The following is a 17,411-nucleotide window of genomic DNA, read 5'->3' on the forward strand; positions in this document are numbered from 1 at the left end:
TGCAGAAATGACTAAAATGTCTGAGACAAACATGAAAGCACGTCAGACATTGATGAAAATAAAGAAAATAATTAGAAGAGTTTCATCAACGAGGGGTCAGAAAGCCTACATTTGTGGCCCAACGGAGTGAACTCCATTCTATCTCAATGGCTCTGTGCCATTTGGCCGCTGTGTTGGAAGGCAGGAGTGGGTGAGGTGTGGGGGCTGGGTGCCTTAGTGGCCAAAATATGGGCCAAAAATCTAATATTAATGTAAACTGTAAAATCTATTGAGAAGACTGAATTTTAAAAGAAAGTAGTTTGTCAAAGGGCAGAGCCCACAACCAATAGTTGTGTCAAGTTTGGAGCCAATTGTACAACTGTTGGGAGAAGCGGCATGATGATTCCACCCTTTTCTAATTGTAGTATAAGATATTTGGTCGTCCTTTGTCTACTGGCAGCGTGCACTACATGTTTGTGGCAGTGACAGGTTTAGCTGAGTTTAAACTCACATACATAATCTCCACCTCTTCGCCGCGTGGCGGAGATGCACAAGTCTCCGCCAGCAGACCCGTGCTATTTTAATCAAATGAAATCACTTACCCTATCTTTAACCATAGTTCTCTATGAATGTTCTAATTCTTACTTAAAATAGAACATGTATCTACTGTATCTAATGAGATACAGTAGGGTAAAAGATATATTTTTTAGTTAAACAAAAAGTTCTTTGTTAAAAGGTGAATGTTAAAGAAATATTTATTGTCAAACAAATGTTCTAAAAACCATATTTTGTCTTGCACTGTTGAAAGAAAAACAAGATGAAAAAAGAGAACAAAAAAAGATTCATACATCAAAGGTTATTTATGTATTTCTTAAAAAAGAAGAACAGACAATAATATTAATTGTCAGAAATGTATTACTGTATTACAAAAAATTATATATACTATGACGCATCTGATATATAGCAATTATATTATCATAACAATAACTAATGAGATACAGTAGGGTAAAAGATATATCTTTTAGTTAAACAAAAAGTTTGTTAAAAGGTGAATGTTAAACACATTCGTTTTTTGTCATTTAGGGATTTTTTTGTCTCTGTTTAGTGTTCTTTCTCTCTGTTTCTTAGCTTTGGCCTTCTGCGCCTTTGCTTCTTCATCAGGTTTCAGATGATGATTTGCTGCTTCTTCAGTTTGCGTAATGGGAGTTAGTTTCATTGTGTGATCTCAGCCTCTCCTGTCTAAGCTATTTATATATTTATATTACATATTGTGATGTCACGTGAAACTGACCAATGTTAGGTGTTCTCAGAGGGACACACACACGCACGGACGGGTGATTTGTACTGGAAGGTACTGTTCCAATCAAGACTGATTGATCCTGTCTTACCTCACTTCAAAAGACATAAATGGCTTTTTGAAGTGACACACCTATTTATAGGATTTTATTTCGTCATGCGTCCCTCGAGCCAATCAAAAGCATTGGTGTCAACATATTGTCACGTGTCACGTGGAGCTTGACCAATGTTAGCTTGGCTAGGGGGGGGACACACAGTTGGACGAAGCAAAAGCATACTCTCCTTCTCCGGCGGAGACAATAAAGGCAATGGAAAATATCAATAAACAGTTAAAAGAATTTCCATGATATGGAAATTATCAATACAATAATTATCAATAAAGTAATCAAAACAGGATAAATAATGGCAAAAGTGAAAAGAATCATTAAAATGCACATAATCAATAACATGAGTCAACTAACTCTGTAATATTGAAAAGTAATTATGACTGACGTTAATAATACACGTAATAATACACGATAATGTATGGCATGGAAAGTAACAGTGTGTGGTAAAGTGTGAGAAAAATAAAGTTTGAGTTAAAAAAATCTACCTCAAACCCACAGTGTACCATAGCAACTAGAATTCTTTGAGCAAAGACTTGGTTCTCATCCTATTTGCATAGTCATGCACCAGACGTGTGTGTGTGTGTGTGTGTGTGTGTGTGTGTGAGTGAGTGAGTGAGTGAGTGAGTGAGTGAGTGAGTGAGTGAGTGAGTGAGTGAGTGAGTGAGTGAGTGAGTGAGTGTGAGTGTGAGTGTGAGTGTGTGTGCGTGTGTGCGTGCGTGCGCGCGTGCGTGCGTGCGTGTGTGTCTCTCTCTACTCTCCATGCACCAGACTATGCGTTTAAAGAGCTCAGCTATTTTATGTTCTCGGAAAAACAAAATTGGTAGTAGATTGTGTAAGATAAGACCAACTGATCATGTGAGATAAGTGGTCTCTTCCTGTTGACGAGCATTCAGCGAGAAAGAGACGTCGTATGGGGTTTCAGATGGTTCGTGGCACATTTCCCCTCGCCTCTGATGGGTTTTTCCGATGGGTTAGGAGGAGGTGGAGAGTGAAGAGAGGGCCACGTTTTCATACCGGTGAGGGGTGGAGAGTGAAGAGAGGGGCATGGTTTCATACAGGTGCAGGTCTGGTCAGGAGAGGAGAGGTTGGCATGCAATTTAGTGAGTTTCTTTAGGAATATTTGTCATAGTAAACAACCAGTTTGTCTGTACTCACAAATACATTATGTGAGAAATCATCATAGTCATGCTACCAGGCAGGCTACTAAGGGTCATATATTTAACCCATTCAATCCGGGAACACATACTGAGTCGTTTTAGATTTCTTTTAGCTATAACCATTATTTTATACTTTGGGCTATTCAAAAAATAGCAGATATACAAGCTCATAGCTATGAGCTTGTATATCTGCTATTTTTAGAAAATTCGTGAAAATGTGTGCAAATCTTGTATATAATATGTATATATCTTTTAAGCGAAACGTTTTAAATCCAATAGGGGTTCTTGAAATGAAAAAGTTGGAGCACCACTGATATAGCAACATACTGTTAGGATTTAGAACATTTTTAGATAGTATGTATTTGGCCGCAGACCCCATTTCTAAATATTTTGTTCCAGGGACCTTCCAGGGATTTTCACGATTTTTCAAAAAATAGCAGATCTACAAGCTCATAGTGCAGCACTAGGTGCCGCGCTATGAGCTTGTAGATCTGCTATGTTTTTTGATAATGGGTGAGGCACTGGCAAAAATAGGGCCCTGTGTGTGTTTGTGTGTGGCTGTTTGTGGAGGCAGTCACACACTGTGTTTTAGCTAAATGAGTTTTAACTCATATTACTGACCTTGTGTAATATCATTCCTGATGTCCAGCTCCAGCTCTTCTTCAGTGGGTTGTTTCATCTGAGCTGTACGTCTCTTTTGTATTTTGTAGTACAGAAATACCACAGCTACAGTAAATGGCACAAACAAGGCAAGTGACTTAAACCATGCAGCCAAATGAATAACATGTTACACATATACTGTAGATGGTGGGGGTTACTATAGAAATGGCTTACTGACCAGCAATATTACATGTAATCAGCAGCAATAATACGATGAGTATCAGTCGAGAGTCATGAGCTGCTGCAGAAGGAGGATCCAGAGGGAGGCGTACCATGATATTTCCATATCTGATCTGAAAGAATAGCACAGTGACTTTGTTCAAAGACTGAGTGTATCAAGGATAGGATAGCTCAATGTAGATTTGAAGATAAATATTTACCTCCAGGGCCTGAATTGTGTCATCAGTTTTATTTAGAATGTCACAGATGACAAAGTATACACCATAAAAGGTGTCTATCGTTTCCATAACACACTCGTGCCGTTGGTTGCCCTGTACTCCCTGCACTGACAACTCAGCCAAGGTCATGTTCAGTTTGTCAGGCTTTTTCTGAAAGATCAACCAGACAAATGTTTACGACACACACACACACACACACACACACACACACACACACACACACACACACACACACACACACACACACACACACACACACACACACACACACACACACACACACACACACACACACACACACACACACACACACACACCTGTATAATGATTCTCAGGTCATCTCCTGTCCTTGTGGTGGTGAAGCTGATGAAGTGTGGGTCCGGGTGGTAGGTGAGGTTCACTGGGCAGGGCAGGGTTTCGTTGGCTACTCTCAGGGACACAGTGCTAGTAGACGTGTCATCAGCATTTGCAGCCCCGGGTGTATCATACAATAGAGCCTATAGTGACAAATAAGACAAGAGAAAAACATTTTATCAAATTGCGCAGACCAAAAAAATGGGTGTACGGTCAACTCAACTGTCGGCATTATCAATCTGTCATCGATTTGACGTGAGCACATACCCAAATGGGGACTGTGCGACGGAGAGGGCACCTCATTCATGACTTCTAAATGTATGTTGCAAGTTCAAGTAGCCTATTCAATAGGGTACCGTAAATAGACAATGCACCTTTAGTAAAATATGTTTGTGTAATTCATGCATTACGGTTTTCGTTTTGGATATATCTTTTAAAGTGTCATTGAAGGATTGAAGTTAGTGATTTACTACTGTATCTCTGCCACTGTTGACCGCATTCTTCTGACATATTTAGTTTGATTGGATTTGCACTTGTTACGAGTTACGACTGTCTGTGTCACTTATGGATGTAGTGCGCTATGTGCTGTGTACGGTCAACTCTGTCGTCAATTTGACGTGAGCATAACTGATATGATTGGAGGGGTAATTTCCACATCAGCGAATCTGCCCTTTCTTATTGACTTTCAAAACTGTTTTGGCCGTATTCCACTTCTTTGTGTCGACGAGACCTTTAAAACGAGAGCGGGATATTTAAATGACCATCGTTTTCATCCGCCATATTTATCAACAACAGACCATTTTTACAATGTGAAACCTTGTACAGTACGTGTCTGTGTGTATATGCACACAGTATAATGTACGTGTTAGTGTTGTGAAGGGCCCACCTCCATGCTTGTGTTTCTGGGATAAGTGATTGTGTGAGGAACATGGCTATGGATGACTCCCTCCACAAACTCCAGAAGTGATCCCTGGACCATGATCCTCCTCTTCCCACTGAGGAAAAACACAACCGTATATATAAAGCAAAACATTAAGAAAGAAATGAAGCAAAGATTTAATTTTATACTTTAAGTAATTTAATTAACCACAGTAACAATAACTTAGGCTACATGCCAGAACATGTAAACATTGCAGGATATCATTCATATTAATAGAAAGTACTTATTAAAAATAAACTAAAAACAAAAGTAAAAAAAAACATTAAAACAATCAAACCAAAAGTTCTGCATTTAAATTCTGGAACGTTTTTTCAATATTTTCAGTATGTTATTTTTCGCTTTCTCCGATCATCATTGGATAAATTCAGAATCTTTTAAAAACTTTAGAACGAGTATATTAGCGACAAATCGTCTTTTGGATTGATTGGATCATCCACGCCTTTATGTGGATCCAAGTACCAGTTGAAGTTACAGCTGAAACAAGTTCTAAACATACATTTCTGATTGTGCTCATACCTGGCCCAGGTAGTATCTGGTATAATCATGGAGCAGACTGGAGATGAGTGGTTGCTGATGTTGGCATTATCATGGTTAGATGCAAGAGATGGAGGGTCAAGAGGGAGGCTTACAGTGATATTTCCATATTTGATCTGAAACACAGGAATAGCTCAGTGTGTTTGTTTGTAGACTAGCTCAATGTACAGTAGTTTATCAGCTAAATATTTACCTCCAGGGCTTGAATTGTGTCATCAGTTTTATTCAGAATCTCACAGATGACGAGGTCTGTATCGTTACCAGTTTCTATCGCTTCCATAACACACTCATGCTGTTCGTTGCCCTGTACTCCCTGTACTGACAACTCAGCCAAGGTCATGTTCAGTTTGTCAGGCTTTTTCTGAAAGATCAATGAGATAAATGTTTACTTTTTCGTGTGTGTGCGTGTGTGTGTGTGTGTGTGTGTGTGTGTGTGTGTGTGTGTGTGTGTGTGTGTGTGTGTGTGTGTGTGTGTGTGTGTGTGTGTGTGTGTGTGTGTGTGTGTGTGTGTGTGTGTGTGTGTGTGTGTGTGTTTATTAGGGGTGTAATGGTTCACATATTCGTATTGAACAGTTCAGTAGGCAGTTTCGGTATATGCTCCTGTTTTTTATAAAATCTCAATGATGAGCTGCAACATCAGTGTGTGGAGAGAGAGAGAGAGAGAGAGAGAGAGAGAGAGAGAGAGAGAGAGAGAGAGAGAGAGAGAGAGAGAGAGAGAGAGAGAGAGACACACACATCCGTTTGAATTAATTTCCTATGGAAGTCACATGGTTTTCTAGCGTGCAACGTGACGCGTTGGGGGGTTGTGTGTGTGTGTGTGTGTGTGTGTGTGTGTGTGTGTGTGTGTGTGTGTGTGTGTGTGTGTGGGGGTGTGTGTGTGTGTGTGTGTGTGTGTGTGTGCAGGTGTGTGTGCGCGCGTATGTGTGCACCCGTGTGTGTGTGCATGCATGTGTGCGTGCTTGTGAGCATCTTGTACCTGTATAATGATTCTCAGGTCATCTCCTGTCCTTGTGGAGGTGAAGTTGATGAAGTGTGGATCCGGGTGGTAGGTGAGGTTCACTGGGCAGGGCAGGGTTTCATTGGCTACTCTCAGGGACACAGTGCTAGTGGACGTTTCATTAACATTTTCAGCTTCAGGCGTATCATACAATAGAGTCTGTAGTGACAAATAAGACAAGAGAAAAACATGATGAAGCCTTGTACATGTCTGTGATATACATGCAGTATACTGTATGTGTGTTAGTGTTGTGAAGGGCCCACCTCCATGCTCGTGTTTGTGGGATAAGTGATTGTGTGAGGAACATGGCTATGGATGACTTCCTCCACAAACTCCAGAAGTGATCCCTGGACCATGATCCTCCTATTCCCACTGAGGAAAACACAACAGTAGCCAATAAGTGATAGTAATAATAAGTAATAATAACAGTAATAATAACATACATGATCATGTAACATACATGAACATGTAAACATTGCAGGATATCATTAATATTAATATTAATTTACTTGATAACATGGATAGTATTAAAAGACAGTGCAGTGTGAAATAAAATCATTAAAACAATCAAACAGTTCTACATTGAAATTATGGAACTTTTTCAACAAAAAGTTATTATTTGCTTTCTCCAATCATCATTATATAAATTCAATATCTTTCTTTAGAACGAGTATATTAGTGACTAATCGTCAGTTCACACCTTTATGTGGATCCAAGTACCAGTACAGGTACTTGCAGCTGAAACAAGTACTAAAAATACATTTCTGATTGTGCTCATACCTGGCCCAGGTAGTATCTGGTATAATCATGGAGCAGACTGGAGATGAGTGGTTGCTGATGTTGGCATTGTCATGGTTAGATGCAAGAGATGGAGGGTCAAGAGGGAGGCTTACGGTGATATTTCCATATTTGATCTGAAACACAGGAATAGCTCAGTGTGTTTGCTTAAAGACTGAGGATATCAACTAGACTAGCTCAATGTACAGTAGTTTAGAAGCTAGATACCTTCAGGGCCTGAATTTTAACATCAGGTTTGTATTGAATCTCACAGATGACGAAGTCTGTTGTACTGCTGGTTTTTATGGTTTCCACAACACACTCGTACTGTTTGTCATCCTGTACTCCCTGTACTGACAAATCAGCCACGGTCATGCTCAGTTTGTCAGGCTTTTTCTGAAAGATTGAGACAAATGTTTACCTTTATGTATCAGCCTGTGTATATGTATGTGTACAGTATATCAATAGAAACGTGTGTGTGCATGTGCGTGTGCGTGCATGTGTGTGTGTGTGTGTGTGTGTGTGTGTGTGTGTGTGTGTGTGTGTGTGTGTGTGCGCATGCATGCTCATGAGAATCTTGTACCTGTATAACGATTAGCAGTTTAGCTCCTGTCCATGTGGAGGTGAAGTTGATGAAGTGTGGATCCGGGTGGTAGGTGAGCTTCATTGGGCAGGGCAGGGTTTCATTGGCTACTCTCAGGGACACAGTGCTAGTGGATGTGTCATCAGCATTTGCAGCCCCAGGTGTATCATACAATAGAGTCTATAGTGACAAATAAGACATGAGAAAAACTTGATGTGAAGCCTTGTGCATGTCTGTGTGTAGATGATACACATACAGTATGTGTGTTTTAGTGTTGTGAAGCAAAGGCGCCAGGGGGGGATTTCCCATTGTGTTGCGCAATTGTTGTGTATTGGCTGCACGCCTCTCACTGCAATAACAGGGCTATGTGCAGTTGCTCTATCACTAGAATGCGTAGCCAGACAACTGTTCCACAATCTCCGAATGCTATAAAGAGAATGGAACTACACCTCCCGAAATCAGAGAGAGGAAGCTGGCATTTCCGTTCACAAAATATGTTTAAAAATGTCTTTACATCTATTTTTTCTGCTAAGAAGCAAGCTACATATGTTTAGATGATTTTGATTTATATTAGGATAAATTTGCGTGATTGTTTACTCATGATCAGAGCTTCCGTGCTCCAGTTTTACAATGTATTATTCTGCCTTCCTTATGCCTAAGTGCTTTGTTTATTGAAATGCAATGTTTAATGTAGTTCTTCTAACTTTCAAGTAAGCTTGAATTTCCCTTAAAGGAGAATACCGGACAAATTAAGTGTTGTCTTTGATGTCTCGTTACTCACCTATTGACGTGAAAAGTGGCGTTCTTTTTTTTCATAGATTCCCCTGTCGTCATTTTTTAAACCCCCTCCGTTGTCATAATGGGAGCGCGTGGGTTAGGGAGATTCGTCTATTATAACCGATGCAAAGTTGTTTTTTTCTCTACTGCTAGTCATTGTGGAGTCTCATGATAGTCAAACATGAGAGTAGCTAGCCTGAGAGGCTAGCGCTACTGCCGAACGATTTAACACTGGATGCTTGTTTCTTTCCAGAACCTGGCAACTCGTGTTGAGAACGCCACTTTTCACGTCAATAGGTGAGTAACGAGACATCAAAGACAACACTTAATTTGTCCGGTATTCTCCTTTAAATAGAAAGTCTGAAAATTACTTTAACATTTACAACCTGGTCTTTATCCAGAGCTCACAATTGTCATCTAACACAATAGTGCTTATAGTTAGTTCATTAAATACTGAGGAGTCCAAAACAATGTGGTTACATGTGTACAGGCTACTCTTCGGAGCTACGCCAAACCTGACAGTGCCCACAACTAATCCCCCACACCCCCCCATGCCGGCGCCTTTGTTGTGAAGTCCCCACCTCCATGCTTGTGTTTGTGGGATAGGAGATTGTGTGAGGAACATGGCTATGGATGACTCCCTCCACAAACTCCAGATATGAACCCTGGACCATGATCCTCCTCTTCCCACTGAGGAAAAACACAACAGTTCCATGTCAAGATTACATCTTCAAGAGTACATCTTCGTCAGGTCAGGTCATATCAAACATAGGCTACAGTGACATTTAAAAACAGGTGAGAGGCAGAGGCTGGCCATTCAATTAGCCAATTTCCGTGAGCTGTCTATAATGGAGTGTGTAGCCTTTTGAGCTGAGGGGCGCTTTGGGTTAGGGTTAGGGTTAAGGCATTATGGACATCATGATATCCATAATGCACGCAGCCTGTATTGACACGCTGTGTGCTTGAACCGATCAACCGTTGCCGGCCATTGACTGATTAAAACCTTAATTGACCGTTAAATATAACCATTGCCGCCCACCGTGGTCGGATGAAATGCTATTTAATTAGGACTTGACTGGTGAATGGTCAGTGTGGTTTAATTCCCGACAGCCTGCTGCCTGGTTGCGCTGCAGTTATCTGATCTGAGATCAGCCTAATCAGGTGAGTTACACAGCTGTGTTTCTCTCCTCCTGATCAGCACCGATTACGGGTTATTAGGCTACACATGATAATCAGAGCAGGGTTCTGAGGTGGCCGGCCAAAAAAGTGCCTAGCGGAAACCCTGTATCTGGATCAGCTTTTTCATAATAGTTCATAATAAACAACAAGTCATTTTATGTAATGCATTTTCCCCCCGTACTGTACAAAAAAATCACACCCAGTGTGAAGAGAGTGGTGCCTTTGAATTAGTGTAACTGGTTGCATCCTTGTGTTGCATTCAGCTGCAGCTGTTGAGGCCGTGCTCAAATGGACGGACGGACAGACCCACACACACGGTCAAGTGTAGGAGTGGCTGGCACCACTCAAAAAGACAAAAAGAACCGTGACTTCAAAACTGAGGTACGTACCAAACAGTATACAGTATATTACAATATTCAAGGACTTAGTTTTGATGGGTGGCCGTGGCACTAGTCTTGCCAATTTCAACAGATCTTATAAAGCATTTGAAGATGCATCACACAAAAGAGCATAATAAGATCACCAAGTAATGCCAGTCATATGTGTTGCATTATGGCTGCAATTTAACAATTTATTAAAATAATGATTTATTCCTTGATTTATTTTGTTTTTAAGTTGCTCTTGTACTACTATTTCATACTATTACTGTATTGTTTTAAAAAATATTTTACTAAATTATGGATGCACTTAAATTGTTATTTATTTCTAGATGTCAAAGACTGTCAAACTACGTAGATGTCTAGACTGTCGAACTAGATATTAAAAGTATTTGTTCAAATTTTACAAAAGGTTTAAAATTTGTCATATCATACAACTATGATACCAATATACGTCATATAATACAGGGTTAGTTTACAGCCATTTATAAATTAACACAGACGCCACAGACGCGGAAATCTGTACTTGACTTGGATCTGAGTTAAGTACTGAATATTTCTGAATGTGCCCATACCTGGCCCAGGTAGTGTCTGGTATGATCCTGGAGCATTTTGGTGATGAGCCGTAGATAACGATGGCATTGCCATGGCAACTGCCATCAGGGAGGACGGCACATATTCTGACAAAGCCTTTGTCAGCTCTGGGGATGTGGAAAGTTAGACTGACCCCTGTGTTGTTCCATACTGGAGATCTACACACAGTCACACGGAGAAAGATAAAGACAAACAAGACAAGTTCTACTATCTGCAACAAATTACAAGCAAACTGCCACACATACATTACTGTGCCAAATCATGAATAACCTTAAATCCACACACTCTAGGGAGCTGGGATAGTTAAAGGGATAGTTCGCCAAAAAACAAAAAATCTATCGATTAGTCACCCCATGGAGACTTGAATTTATGCATTTTTTGTTTTTTGTCGCATTCCTAAGCCAATAATTTGATGACCAGTGGACCTGGTAGGCAGCGGTTCCGGTAGGAGACACAAAGGAGACTCTTTGTGTCTCCTACCGGAACCGCTGCCGGTCATCACATTTTTGGCTTAGGAATGAGACAAACAACACATTTTTTCCACATGAATTCAAGTCTCCATGGGGCGACTAATCGATAGAAAAAAAGTCATTTTGGGGGTGAACTATCCCTTTAAGGCCCGTACCACATAGGCTCCAATGCCTGACAGTGAGTCCCTAGACTCCTGGGCCACACAGACCATTTGCTACTACAGTACATGTCACTCCCCTGGTCTATCTCTACTGTCCCTATCAATACATGGGGAACATAATGTCCACTCACTCTTTTGGACTGCAGTCCATGTCTCCCTGGATCCATACCCTGGTCACATGGTTGAGGTTACGCCCAGTCATCAGGGCATGGTTTCTGCCATGGAAGGACACGACACTGGGAGTGATGGAGGAGATCTCTGGTTTCTAACACGCACGCACGCGCACGCACGCACACACACACACACACGCACACGCACACGCACACACACACACACACACACACACACACACACACACACACACACACACATGTCTTTTTTATGATCTTATTCTAACGGTTAGAAACTATTATAATCTAACCCATCACCCTGACAAGTGATATGAATATTCTTTCAGCTTTTTCTGTAATTCTTCCAGAGAATTGTAGTAACACATAACATTTGGTTAAAGAGGAAAGTCAATGGCCGATGCAAATGGTGAACTTTTATTTGATTTCATTTTTTATTTAACCTTTATTTAACCGGGCAAGTCATTAAAGAACACATTTCTATTTACAATGTTGGCCTGGCAAAGGGTAAAGCATCTTGACAGAAAGGGGTAAGGGCTGAAATAAATGTATCAGTTAAACAAAAAAAGTTAAAAAGAAAACTGCAGAGAACTTACTGGGTAGTTCATGTCTGACTCAGCTGTTTGACAAACGCTGTCCTGTGGATGGAAGTGAAAGGTGAAATGGAGATGCTGGCCACGAACAAACCACACTCTAACAATGGAATTTAAAAAGCTGAATATAGAATACAATACATATATTCCCTTTTTGATTAATTGAGTACAATGGACCACAATGGAAACAAGCCCTGTTGTGCTATACTCCTGTACTGTTAATAATCGTGTTAATAGAGTATTCCATCAATCAATCAATCAATCGATATGAGGAGTCCAATAGATTATTGTAATAATCTAAATTATGACAGACTCTCCGAGACCTGGCACATCTGGTATTAATATCTGTGTGTGAATCTAAGACAATGACAGCATGCATCATTACATCAGCACCCAGGTTTGTCCAGGAGCAGGTGTTGTTTCTCCATCCACATCCAGCCATGATGCACTGATGACACCTGAATAGAACACATACAAAAGTCAATGTAAAGTACAAAATATCAAGTCATATCACTCAAATATTACCATGACAAATAATGACTCACAGGACTAAAGTGGGCGGTCCAGTGATATCAGAACAATTGCTCAGCGTCAGTTGCTTCCTCAGCTGTGTCTGCCCTAGTCTCACCCTGACTGTGAGAATCAGCCCTGTAAATACAACACAATACAATGTAGGTCTGAGATGTTGGTTTTCTCACAGTTTCTGTTGATATGAAGAGTTTTTCAGTGTTCAAAGATCACTGACCTTCAGCAGGGAGCCTGCTACTAGGAAAAACACAGGAGCACAGTGGAAACTGCGGGGCTGGACCTCCCAAGTCACACACGTGTTCAATTGTGGTGCTGAACTGACAGGCGAAATTAGTCAGTGCTACATCCCCACTGCTGCTCAGATGGCTCTGGATGGTTAGTATGATCTGGGAAAGGAAAACCCATTGAATGTCACTATTCATAGAATAATTCATAAATCTACCACATCATCCACAGCAACCATGTTTGACACGGTGAGTTCCTTCAGCAGCAAGGTCGCTTACGGTGACAGCTAGCATGTGGTTGCAATTTAGATTGCACTGATTTGTCAGCTGCCAATGCCATATCAGCCCTAGCTAATATCATCCTCCATGTCCTTTTTTCACCCCCCCCCACCCAGGGAAAATAAAGGCTGAGAATGTAATAATAATAATAATAATTGCTACTACTACTAATAATAATAATAATACTAGATTAACTTTATTTGCATAACACTTTCCAAAACAATGTTTACAATGTTTTTTTCCCGCAAGCCGTAACTGAAAGAAGCAAATAAAAAGTATCTCAATCCTAAATAATAATAAACTGCATATTGAATTGTGAAATGGACTCAACCGATGTTCCACACATTTTTGTGTATCTGTACCTGACCATTGTTCATCTCTACTCGATGAGACACAATTTTCCATTCACTGGAGTCCTCCGGAATGGACAGCCAAACTGAACCTGGGCATTCATCCTCAAATGTGCAGCTGTCAAGGGGTCAAAAGAAATGATGAAGTGTGCGGGGAACAAGGAATAAGATAACGTGAGAACAATCACAGATGACGAGTATGATGAGGAACCAGTACAAATACTGTATGTGTCTCACCTATTCTTAGAGTCACACCAGCCACAGTAGGGATCCTGTGCAGACCAACAAGCCTCCAGATCTGTGTATTTTTCACACTGAGATACAGGCACACGCTTCATCTACCACACACCCACACACACACACACACACACACACACACACACACACACACACACACACACACACACACACACACACACACACACCTCATATGGCATCATAGTTATAAAGTCATGTTACATATAATATTATCTATGTACACTTATGACCAACCTGTTTTTTTAATGCCACATATACATGTTTCCTGTCCACCGGGTCCAGATGCATTTTGTGAAACACTTTGCGGTCATCATCGGTCTGGTACAGCACCCTGGGACAGACATTCTGATAGGCCTTGTCTACAGCAAACTGACATGAAGAGGAAATCAACAAATACAGTATATCTAATTTATTTGTGACAGTCAGAAGTCCTGCATAGAGGATGGCATAGTAACACGCAACGTATAGATGAAATAAAGTAAGCAAAAATATTGCACCGCATTCAACGACCTTTGTAAAAGTAGTGTTGTACTGTACAGACTGGGGTCATGATTACAGCTAATGACTGGGTTCTGGGTATCTCAGATATAGTAACTATGGGGCCTCTTAACAATCCTAGAGTTAAAGAAAATCAGCAGGCAACAGGGCTTTCACTTTTCTATTTTCTCTTGAATTGGACTCTCGCTACAGATATCAGGGAAGCTACTACGGCTACTTTAAATCAAAGCTAAAACTTCTCTTATTCTTTATTTTATTTATACGTTCATTTGGGAGGGATAGTACATATTAATAAACACCACACATACAATGCAATGTAAATACGCCGGATTTAGCAAGGATGCTAATTTCCATCCGTAGTCCCCAAACAGAAAACAAGCAACATAACAAAAAGAGCACATATAAACATTACTAAGAGGGTACAAACAGAGAAGAGAAAAAAGCAACAGTAAAAAAAGGCCTAGTTTTGACCTAAAATACCGCAGACTCAGGAAAACTAAAACGAAAAAAACTACATTTAAGCCTATTTAAAAATGTTCATTGTTTGATTGTCCATGATCCATCCTTTTAGTAGGACCTTAAAGTATATAAAGGATGGACTCTTATGTTAGTTAAAGTTGTACAATGCAAAATCACAACTAACGATTTTTAGCAACCTCTGCTGGTCACTACCGTCACTGCATACAATTTCCCTAGTCCTCGATTACCCAGAATTCCATTCGTTTTCACCGGAAGCCGGAAGCGTTTCAAAAAGCGATCTTTTAATTGTTTTATACTATCTACGGATCGTTTCTCTTAGCCAGTGGAGCATTAGTTACCATGAGCTGTGCTTTCTTTTTCTGTTCTTTTTCGATCTTCCAATCCTACATTATCTTAAAATCAGCGTGAGGTTCCTTTTTGTTAATAGCGCGGTAGTTCCTGGCCAAACAGGAAACCGTTGCGGTAGTTCCTGAGGACGTCGGCCACGACGTCATGACGTTGGCCAGGAACGTCATTTTCCCGGGAAAGTCCCCCCCGTACACGTTCAATAGAAAATATATAAATAAAAGGCTTCCGGGGGTGAAATTCACGGAGTGGGTGTTGTGAAACTTTTGCCACTCGCAAAAGATATACAATTTAACTTTAGTTTTGTTGAAAACGTTACCTAGTATTACTTTAAGATTATTAAGGCTGTGTGTCTTCTAGACTGCAGCTCACAATCCCCTCTGGTGACAGCCCTTGTACTGATGCCTGTGTCGGGCTTCCATTTCATAAATTCCTCCATAGGAGGCGGGCATAAACCATGTGAAGTTTTATACACGGCACATGCCCGTTATCAAAGGGAAAAAAACTATATATTTTTAGGATGCTGCAGTGATGTTTTTTTTTTAATCAAATACTTTATGGCTCTTTAATATAGCTGTTCCAGGGGCTTGAGTGTCGTCACAGCTGTGCAAGACCAATTTGTGAATTCTCACTATCATTTGTCCAACAATAACCCTGTTTCCTATAGGAGTGGTTCAGAGTCTCCTTTTTAAGGCTAGGATAACCACTTTATGCATGTGACAAAATGATGTCGACTCATGCTCTAATTGACTCTAAAAGGTAGAAAAAATTATGTATTTTATTTTAATTTTCAAAGGCCTATTCAAAAACGTTTTAAAAACATTACTGTTTTCCAAATTAGACAATTATAAACATTATAATACTGTTCTGCTTTCCAAATGGAACCATGGGAGATTGAACCATGTACATATTGGTCTGTGTGCACTGCATGAATACATTAGATGTCCTTGTTGTGTGCAAGCAACTTGATATAGCCTACTGTAGGGGAGTGGTGTGTTATATTGTTATAATTAATAAAATAATATATAATAATCCACATGTTCATGTTCATGTCCAAACTGAATGCATATGACAGTCACAGACCTTCATGAGTTGCCCATCTCCTGTTCCGATGAAGAACACCAGCCAGGACTTCTGTCTCACTGCCAGCACTGAGGTCATGGAGTTGTGTTTAAACAACACTGACTCTGGTGTCAGCAACCTGGGCTTATTGCCCTGTCTCACACACACACACACACACACACACACACACACACACACACACACACACACACACACACACACACACACACACACACACACACACACACACACACACACACACACACACACACACACACACACACACACACACACGAAATTTCATGAAACCTTAAAAAAATCAAAAACTAATTTTTGAATCAAATAACTAGCCTATTTGAATGCACCAGTTGTGCAACATTCTTAAGATTAGAGCTCTGCAAATTTAAACGCAACCCTTTTGTATAGGATTGGATCTATAATTTAGGCCTACAGTATATGATCTTATTAATTGCTGTAGGCCTACTGTACCTTATCCTTGTCCTTACAAATGCTGCAGAAGTCTGGATCGTCATCGGTCCATCCCAAGCCTGGCCGTGGGCTGATGTCAAAGATGGCAAGAGCTGTATTTGCACCGTCCTGCGAGTCGCTGCCACTGGCCTCAAACACACCTGCCCACAGAACCTGTGGACCGCCGCCTGGAACCACTGAGGAAGAGCGGAGACTGGTGCGCTTTATGTCAGCACAACACTCAAGTGTTGCACCTCGCAGGGACTTTAAAGTATCCGTCTTATGCGTTTTGCTTTCGAGCCAAATAAGGCGAATTCTACCTTCATTTTTTCCATCTGGAGGTATTTTAGAGAATATGTAAATGGTTGAATTGATCTGAAAGCCATCCACAAACTCAAAGTTTATATCAGATCTTGTCCAGATTTGAGGCCTGCCAATTTTACCGACAACGTTAAATATACCCCCACCCCCTGGCTGATGGTCATTTGTATCATGCAGGTAAATCCCTCTGTCCGCCAAGTTGCCACAATCTTGATACTTTCGTTTAGCAGCTAAAATGTACACCTCAGTCTTCCCTGCCCCCACCTCCACCTCAACCAGGCCTCCAGTAAACGTGTCGTTGGGTCCAGACCCCAAACTATACTTCTCCATATGCAATGATTTTGAGATATTCTTTAAGTCCAGTAACTCACAGTAGTCACATCCATGTAACGTCAGACCGCAGGTGATCAAAGTACCGTTCTTAACGAACGGCACCATCGTATTCACAACGAAAGTTGCGTTACCATGGTCACCCTCTGGAACCCTCTGAAAACTGTCGTCTGTCAGGTGTCCTCTTTGAGATCGACTCTGTAGCGG

General features: G+C 40.7%; 1 protein-coding gene across 1 annotated transcript; it reads right to left on the bottom strand.

Moving 5' to 3' along the window:
* Positions 1-991: 991 nt before the first annotated feature.
* LOC308097164 (plexin-C1-like) lies at positions 992-16,202 on the bottom strand. The gene is made up of 24 exons (XM_080444797.1): positions 16,107-16,202; positions 13,935-14,069; positions 13,680-13,780; positions 13,455-13,560; positions 12,807-12,975; positions 12,607-12,709; positions 12,447-12,519; positions 12,065-12,106; positions 11,472-11,605; positions 10,691-10,867; positions 9,141-9,249; positions 7,783-7,962; positions 7,428-7,595; positions 7,203-7,336; positions 6,686-6,794; positions 6,402-6,581; positions 5,619-5,786; positions 5,408-5,541; positions 4,838-4,946; positions 3,915-4,094; positions 3,580-3,747; positions 3,378-3,492; positions 3,161-3,265; positions 992-2,448 (listed from the first exon to the last, which is right to left on the bottom strand). Exons 1-24 carry the CDS (start codon positions 16,182-16,184, stop codon positions 2,354-2,356), a joined length of 3,072 nt encoding a protein of 1,023 aa, XP_080300923.1. The 5' UTR covers positions 16,185-16,202; the 3' UTR covers positions 992-2,353.
* Between the last annotated feature and the right edge of the window lie 1,209 nt (positions 16,203-17,411).

The sequence above is a fragment of the Gymnoscopelus braueri genome, assembly GCF_963280865.1.
Source record: "Gymnoscopelus braueri genome assembly, chromosome: 12".
NCBI classification, from domain to species: domain Eukaryota; kingdom Metazoa; phylum Chordata; class Actinopteri; order Myctophiformes; family Myctophidae; genus Gymnoscopelus; species Gymnoscopelus braueri.

Bases quoted from the DNA above. Each gene is read 5' to 3' on its own strand.
- LOC308097164 (XM_080444797.1), bottom strand. From the start codon at position 16,184: ATGACCTCAGTGCTGGCAGTGAGACAGAAGTCCTGGCTGGTGTTCTTC. The intron at 12,710-12,806 runs GTCAGTGATCTT...TTGTATTTACAG, and splicing joins TAGCAGGCTCCCTGCTGAAG to GGCTGATTCTCACAGTCAGG. The intron at 12,520-12,606 runs GTGAGTCATTAT...TGTTCTATTCAG, and splicing joins GGACCGCCCACTTTAGTCCT to GTGTCATCAGTGCATCATGG.